The 8,782-nt window shown below is 34.0% G+C and overlaps 1 protein-coding gene across 1 annotated transcript; it reads right to left on the bottom strand.

The window, feature by feature from the left end:
• Nucleotides 1-20: 20 nt before the first annotated feature.
• On the bottom strand, nucleotides 21-2,436 carry Kat60 (Katanin 60). Its single transcript, XM_066402754.1, has 7 exons — nucleotides 2,279-2,436; nucleotides 1,937-2,137; nucleotides 1,667-1,875; nucleotides 1,445-1,603; nucleotides 1,152-1,390; nucleotides 922-1,100; nucleotides 21-864 (listed from the first exon to the last, which is right to left on the bottom strand). The coding sequence occupies exons 2-7, from the start codon at nucleotides 2,111-2,113 to the stop codon at nucleotides 283-285; spliced, it is 1,545 nt and encodes a 514-aa protein (XP_066258851.1). The 5' UTR covers nucleotides 2,114-2,137; nucleotides 2,279-2,436; the 3' UTR covers nucleotides 21-282.
• Between the last annotated feature and the right edge of the window lie 6,346 nt (nucleotides 2,437-8,782).

Here is an 8,782-nt window from a genome sequence, read left to right as displayed (position 1 = left end):
ATACAAAAATATACACAAATTCGACAATTTAAAAAGTTATAATAGAATTATAGTGTATAGAGGTGAAAAATACTGGTTAAAATTCAGGTTAATTAGTTACAAAAATTATTACTACAATTCGAAAAAAGCATTCTTTTCTACAACGCTTTTTTTAAAATGAGTAAAGATATGATTCCCCAAGGATGATTTTTAGTATAAAATGAATTAAAGTAACAAAGCTTCTCATCACAAGGCACGTGTCTGTAGTCTAAATTATCCAATTGAATTTTATTGGTGCAACTATCAAGAAGATCCGAATTCTTTCATCCATTTTACATATTTATCCAAATCCTCTTTAGAGACGCTCTTATTATTCTTTACAATTGAATCCTCAAAGTCTTGCATGGTTACTGGAAGATCCAATTCTTCTTTTGGTAATTGTTTAATTTGGTCGGGTCTTAGTCCTGATATCTTTTTCCTCATAGACATCATGGAAGCATCACGGCAAACATTTGTTACATCGGCGCCCGAATAGCCATCAAGTTTTCTCGCAACACTCCTTAAATTTAAATTTGGGTCAAGTTTCACTTCTCTTAAATTGATTTTTAGCAGCGCTTCTCTGCCTTCTAATGTGGGTAATGGGATGTATATTCGTTTTTCAAGTCTCCGCCGAAGCGCTTCATCAATGTCCCAAGGGAAATTTGTTGCCGCAAGTACCATGACTATTTTACCGGGCTCTTCGTTGTTGGCAGTTATGCCGTCCATTTGCACAAGCAGCTCTGATTTTACTCTTCTTGAGGCCTCATGTTCTGACTCAGAACCTCTTTTTGAACACAGAGAGTCAATTTCATCAATAAAAATTGTACTAGGAGCGTAAAATCTCGCCTAAAATTTTGATCGATTTTTTCTACTATTTTACAACGCAAACAATGTCACTCATACCATTTCAAATAGAAGCCTAACCATTTTTTCAGATTCACCTCTGTATTTTGATGTCAAGGTAGACGAAGATACATTAAAAAAAGTAGTACCACATTCTGTTGCAACTGCCTTTGCCAGCATAGTCTTGCCAGTCCCTGGTGGGCCCACCATCAAAACTCCCTTCCAAGGCCTTCTTATTCCTAGAATTATTAAATTCAATATCTCAAATCCTTTTTAAATGCCACTTATACCAGTGAAAAATTCAGGCATCAACATAGGTAAAACAACAGCCTCTTCAAGTAGGGTCTTGGCATCCTGCAAATCTGCAATGTCACTCCACCGAATATTCGGATTCTTTTGGACAATATCCCTTTCAAGGACATCAGCCGACTCCCTTTCCATACTACTGCATTCAAATTTTTTCTCTTCTGGTTCCTCTTTTGACTCAGATTTCCCAGAGGTATCATCATTTACTGAGGCGTCAGTTGTCCTGGAAATTAAAACTCATGTAAGACATTCAAAGCAATACCTTTAAACAACAAACCTTTCAGATTTTGAGCTGGAAGGACGGTCATCCTTCTTACCAGCTTTATTCAAATGCTTTACATCTGATTTTCGAGAATTGGTGGAGGAGCTAGCCCTTGCACTTGTCTGTCCCTTTTTAACATCAGATCTACGTGAATTAGAAGGCTTCCCTTTTGGCCTTAAAAAAAATATTACTTTTACAATATACCTTAATTGTAATGATATTGAACTAATAAAGTACCTTGCCAAAATTCCATGGTCTACAGGGGTTGGTGCTGGCCATACATCAGGATCATTTACCATACCAAGGTCACTAATGTTGGTTTCTAAAGGTAAATCTCTCTTTCTGACACCTATAGGCACATCACCACTACATTCTGTTTTTAATGTATCTAATATGTCTTTTAGATCCTTCAACTCTTGATACTCTTTATGTACCCTCATTTGCATCTAACATGAGGATGAGGCAAATTAAAAAATGAAAATCTGTGACACTAATATTGCTACATACCTGTTGCCATTTATTTTTTCTTATTGGATCATAGATCTGAGATATAAATTTGGCCATAAGTTGAAGGGACCCCTGGTAATAAATTGTGGCATTCTCATAATTTGATAGTACTGTCATTTCTCTTGCAAGATCTACATTATCTAATATTTCTTTTACACTATTGTCTGTGCTAGACATACTAATGCCTGTTAGTGTTGTTGGCTAGAATTAAATAATTAATAAGAATTTTAAGAATTTTTAAAATATTAATAATAATGTAATGTACATTTCTTACCCTTTTTTGATACCCTCCATAAGGGGGATAGGGAAAAATTTAATACTGATGCCCATATCTTTACTTACCTGTTATAATGTCAAAGTCTCAAGTAGATATAAAACAATTGTGGATAACATAGTCATGTTAATACATTATGAAATAGGTTTTCCTTCAAGTGACCTCTTAATGACAAAAACAGGCTGTAGAGTAACCCTTTTACTGCCCAAGCATTAAAAAGTTTGATATAAAGTTTTGATAGATAAGCCTCAGTTAAGATTTTTACTGTCTAAGCATTAAATGTAAAAAATTACAAATACATATACAAATACAAATACACAAAAATTAAATGAAAAAGAATTTTAATCAGTACTAATTGAAGGCTAAATTATGTATTTTGTTAGGTGAAAACACAATTTGCTGCCTTATCTCCTGTCATGTAGCAGCAATATTGCTGCGGCAACAAGTTTACTACTTTTTCACCTTAGAAAACAAGTAACCATTTAAAAGCTGAGTACTATTCTATTCTATAAAAGGCAATTGCTTTAGGGTTTCCTTGGTAGAAAACTTGTTAACATGAGCTAATTGCTTAGAATACCAGAGAGGTTATTTTCATTTACTCTCTAGCTGTTTTAACGCCACTAATGAACTTCAAGTAGGTCACAAATATATACAATTTCTGTACTAATAATTAAATAAATATAAACAGTAATAAAACATGGAAAAGTCTTAAAATATCACACAAAACAACACTGAGTACTAGGCGTTCATAAGCAGACCATCGGGAGAGGGACAGAGACGCTATATTTAAGAATAAAAATTTTAAGTATTAGAAAGAGATAAATGCGACAAGACAATTGAATAATGACATTTCATGGAAAGTGTATTGTGTATCCTTCTTGGAAACATCGTGGACAAACGACTAAAGAAAGAAAGATATAAGGGACAGGTACGATTTCCTAATAAAATCACTTGCTGTTTCATCTGAGGTTAAAAATCTTCATGTAAGCTTTAAAAATCATGGCACAGATGGAGAATTTATAACTTTTCGCTCGTAAGATTGCGCTATTTTCCGAAAGATGGCGCAATAGAAATCCCAGAGTTCTGCGAGGATCGAAATCAAGGCAAATGGAATATTAAATTTGAAGGGGTTGAAGGCAAACAGGCAGGGTTGTAAGAAATTTAGTTTAGTTATCTACGAGGTACCTGTAAAAAGTAGCTCAGTTTTATTTTATTTCTTTACCTATTTAAATGAACTTTTAATACGTCATGTATTCGAACTGTAATGAAGGGATTACTGAACGACTTCTTAGAACTTCCGGTTTAATGGAAAATGACCACTTCTTAAATTTCAAATGGAAGGTAGGTATTGTTTTGTTCAGTAAGACTCTTCAAAATTTTAAGGTGTTATGGTTCGTTTATGGAAATGTAATTAACTTCCCTGAATATTTGCGGATTTGGCGGTTAACAAAACTAAACATACATTATGTCGGAATAATATTGGGAACTTTCTCCATAGTTAATAAATGTTGATTTGTTAACAAAATATGGAAAAACAATTTAACAAATTTATTACTACTCTATCGCACCTCCGCCCTTTTTATATCTCGACTGTCCATTTTCTCCCCTTCCTTTTGTTTTTCAATTCTGGGGAGGTACTTCAGTCCACGAGGGGATTCCTCGACACTTGGCCATTTAGTATAGTAATTTATATAGTAGTAATCTCATTTGACAGTGTTTCATCCCTGATGACTCTGTCAGTTTGCCTATCATCATCTTATTACGATCTCTGATAATATAATAATAAAAACTTATGAACTACTACATCTATGATATAATGGTAGGTGGTGAGCCCACCAATAATCCAAAATTTACACTAGATTGTCGAAACCAGTGTTCATTTAAGACAAATGTTGTATGAGGCATACGAGACAATCGCCTTTTTGGACCCTTTTTTTTCGACGGAACTTCAATTCACAAGCCTATTTATATTTTTTGGAATCAAAACTAACCGAATTTTTAGATGAACTTTCCCTAAATATTCCCGAAGATTTATGGTTTCAACTTGATGGAGCTCCAATTTATTCAACCTTGGCAGTAAAAAGTTTTTTAAATAGAAAATTTTATGGAAAATGGATTAGTCGTTTATGTGATTATCACTGGCCACCAAGATCACCCGATTTAACCCCACTGCATTTTTTCCTTTGGGGTTACTTAAAACAAAAAGTGTATGCACACAAGCCGTTCGGAAATGTTAATGAACTGGAAAATAGAATTCGGCAATGTGCTCTTGAAATATCACCTGAATTTCTAACACACATTGTAAAAACAGTATTGAGACAAACACTCGTGTGTTTAGAACAGAACGTGGGTACACCGAAACGTAAAAGTTCTCGGTAATGCTATTATAATTTTCTTTGTTGAATAACTAAACCTTTGGAATCTATTACTACCTTTATTTTACATTATAAACTGCTTTCTTCGGCCATTTAATATATTTTTGTTTTAAAAATGACACCCAAGTAGTCACAGTGACTGAGAAATTAAAGTAAATGTATTTTCGCATCAAAATAGTTAGAATAGTTGTGTCGAAAAAATGTTTTTCTTCAAATACACAAATTGTACAGCTGATTTGGAAGATATTGACTTTAGAAGGTGCTACGTGTAGTACTGGATACGTTTTGCTGAAGAAATTCTCAATAAAATATTACCCAATAATGGCATAGCAAGAAAACGGCTAAAATATGAAAATGTTTATTTTACAATGGAACTTGGTCCATATACGTAAAGTGCGATTTTAAGCAACTTTTTCTAATAAATTTTTTCGAAAAAATTATATCTAAGGCAATTTTTTGTCATTCTTAGAAAAAAACGTAAAATTTGTCAGGAACTGAATAACGCGAGACCAAATATTTTCACAAGTTTTATAATCTAAAGACAAGCACAAACTTTCGCTACAATTGAAATTTCGTAATTAACAATAATTAAAAAAATCTCATATGATGCTGACTTTCTGAAAGACGCTGTATGTATATGGTATACTATAATATATTTAAAAAAACATAATTTATTCTTATTCGTTCTCATTCTCAAAAAAAAACATAATTTTGTTATCCACCCTTTTAACGGTCAATCTTTATACCCTCATATTTAACCCACGTAAAAAACGAGTACCTTTTGCAAGTCCCTTGCCTATAACCGCTAATCAACAGGTATTTTCAATAGCGAACTATTGTCGCAAGTGGTCAAGCCCCATACTATTCTTGGGGTGGACAATGCATATTAAACACACCCCAAAGTTTTGCTAACGTTTTTTAGATGCAAAAACTGACCAAGGTGAATTAATTAGCATTAATCATGTAAAGTGTTTTTCTTTCAACTAACGCGGGCCCTAAAACAGACGTTAGGAAACTGGTATGTAATTAGGACAGAATTATTGCAAATCGCTTTTCAAATTTACAGCAGTCAACCCTTTGTTGGTGTTTAATTTAAATTTTTAATTATTCTTATTGATTAGTTAGCGATAGTAGAAAATAGAATTATGTCTTATGACTTCAATGTATACAGATTGTCCGTTTTTCGAGCTCAAGCCGCACCATGGACTTTGGTTTGTGTATAGTTTTTCATCATATTCTTACTTTTTTTATTGTGATTGCCACGGAAATGAATCACAAATGAAACGTTATTGTTAATACATAAAATGTGCTGTCTTTTTGTGTTTTGAAGTTAATTTATGCTTAATTTCGGGAAATTTATTGTAAATTTATAAAATCTAGTTCACTCGAGAAGCGGAAAAAATTGTATTTATCCCGCGGTTGGGGCATACTTATTGACTTGCCGTTTTAGATCCCTCAGCGCTATGCGCTTCGAGATTTAAACTTCACGTTTAGGTCATAATAATATCCTTGACAAGTTTAGGGTACAATATACTATTACTCCGTACATTTTCTGAATGTTAATCTTCCAAGAAGGAAAGGTCAGTGTTACCCTTTAACCCGCAACATAAAACTGTTTCAACTCTCGTGTATCTCAAGTTAACATGTAGGACAAGGTTCACACGTGTTACAAACATACCCTATTCCGATTACTCAACTCTTTCCGAAATGTTAAGGTTTCAACTACGGCACTTTTTGGAGTTTCTATGGCCGTAGCATTTACAGTAAAACCGAACCGGTTTTAACATTCCTAACTTTTCAGGTTCTATCAGATTGCATATTTTTCAGAGCTTGTCACTTGTCAAATTTGACAGGTGCCAAATTAGATAAAGAGATTCGTTTTGAAAAGTTAAAATAGGAGGATGGAAACCATTTTGTTTAAACATATTGATACGGCCGGCGTGCGGCCGTCGTAGGTAAGACTCATGCAAAAAAAGGGCTTAATATAGGCGCTCGACCGAGTTATGTATTGCTTCCTTTTATGTATGTATGTGAAATATTCTGGTATGCTTATGTTAATGTTAGTAAGAAAATTGTAAAGTCTTCTAATCATTGGATCTTTAGCTATCCATATCTATAGCTATACAGTACGTTTATCGACACTAGTGATATGAAGGAGTGTATGCTTCCGTGAATCTCCATTTATGGTATACAAAAAATGAAGTAAACATAGTGGAGATCAGCTGTCGTACTGCATAAGCTCTGCAATGTAGCCGGCTTGCTTTTAAACAGCCAGGCTACTTGATTGTTATTTAAAGTTTGCTACCAAAATTATTTCAAATAATTTTTCTTTTTAAAATTAAATAAGAAAATAAATATAACTCTTAAACATGAAACAGAGTAAAATTATAGAAATAAACAAAAAATCAATAAAAATTTAATTAATGAAAATTAAATTAAAAATCAAAACTAAATTAAATGCTCAAATCGTCTCCCTTCTTTTGCAGCACAGTAACCGAGCCAGTCATAAAAATTTCGCCGCAAGTTTGCAAGTGTTTCTGGGCTAATAATGTGCGTGCAATTTCGAATTTCAATTCACAACTCATTTAAATTATTAGCACTACGACCCACAAACCTGTAAATTGTAGATTTAACATACTCCTATAAGAAAAAATATGCAGGAGTTAAATCAGGGGATTTTGCTGGTCACAAATTGTTGCCTCATCCACTTACCACTTTGTTTCAAAAATGTCCTTCATGACATTTTTTAACAAGAGCGACATTGTGGGCAGAACAACCATCTTGCTAAAACCATACATCTCCTAATTCAATTCTTAATTGTTGAATTTCCGAAATAATTTGTGTCTGGAGTAGGTCAAGGTATCTTAATTCATTCAAAATATATTCAATGAAAAACGGACCAATTACATGGTCGCCTAAAGTACCTGCCCAGACATTAAGTTTTTGAAAATATTGGGTTCGTGCATTGTATGTTCTGTGCAAATTCTCCCTTGGTCAATAACGAGTGATGACTGCATTAGCGTGCCCGACAATGGAAAGGTCGGGTCGATTCATTCATAAAAAGAATCTTTTTGATGAAATTTTCATTATTATTCGCTCTTTCCATTATTATTTCACAAAAAACCAGCTGCCTCTCTAGGTCTTCAGGAAAAATTTCGTTCATTTTTTGCACCTTGTATGAATTATACCCGTTTTCCCTCAAAACTCTGTGAGCGATTGCACGTGACACGTCAAATTGGTTCGCTATTTCCTTGAGGGACTGATGACAATTTTCTTCAACACTCCCACAAATCGTAATTTTCCGCTCTTTCCTTTCATTGTTATCTTTTGGGGACGTTTATGATTCAGGGGTGAAACACATCCAATCGTCTCAAAATTTCGAATAACACGACGCACTATATCAACACTAGGAATGGGCCGATTTTCAAAATTTCCTAAAAACAAGGGTCAACACCTTCTAAGGATTGTCCTGAATAAAATTGTTTGATCATGAAGACTTTTTGTTTAATTGTAAAAATGTCCATTTTATTGCATTTCTATTTGCTATTCCTACAATACGCGGATTTCCGATAGCAAGTGAAGAAAATATAATTTTATGAGTAAAAAAATTGTAAATACGATATTGACAATGATATTTATTATAAATAATATATATATATTTTTAAATAAAACAAGCCGGCTACATTGCAGAGCTCATGCAGTGCGACAGCTGATCTCTACTATGTTTACTTCGTTTCTGTATACTAAAAATGGACATGCGTGGAAGCGTACACTCCTTCATATCGCTAGTGTCGTGAAACATACTGTATATGTATATGTATGTAGATTACAAATGAGGGATACACAATCACTGGAAGTCGGGATATATAGGGTTAGCCGCGGAAGAAATCATTCCTTTCCCTTGGGCCTCTATATGTATAGCGATCTTCCAGATCAAGGTTTTCACTACACTTGAGATGGCCACCAAGAAGGCGTCAGATAAACAATGTAGCGGGAGATTAACATCTATTCTATTATATTTTTCTTCTTAAGTGTGTATCTGTTTGGACAGTTATGCGGTCCTACGAGTTCTGTGTCCAAGCCAGGATAACTTCAAATTTGGCACAGAAAATCAGAGACGCTCTTCAGGAAGTAGCAGATACAAATATGAGAGCCTAAGTCGGACCCCGACGGGTCACAGAACGAGCGGACTGATGT

The sequence above is a fragment of the Euwallacea similis genome, chromosome 27, assembly GCF_039881205.1.
Source record: "Euwallacea similis isolate ESF13 chromosome 27, ESF131.1, whole genome shotgun sequence".
Taxonomy (NCBI): Eukaryota; Metazoa; Arthropoda; class Insecta; order Coleoptera; family Curculionidae; genus Euwallacea; species Euwallacea similis.
The sequence above is the reverse complement of the archived record's forward strand: the minus strand, read 5'-3'. Positions and strand labels throughout refer to the sequence as shown.

Coding starts and splice junctions, on each gene's coding strand:
- Kat60 (XM_066402754.1), bottom strand. CDS start 2,113: ATGTCTAGCACAGACAATAGTGTAAAAGAAATATTAGATAATGTAGAT. Junction 1,391..1,444: donor TCCAGCTCAAAATCTGAAAG/GTTTGTTGTTTA, acceptor TTTAATTTCCAG/GACAACTGACGCCTCAGTAA. Junction 865..921: donor TTAGGCTTCTATTTGAAATG/GTATGAGTGACA, acceptor TCAAAATTTTAG/GCGAGATTTTACGCTCCTAG.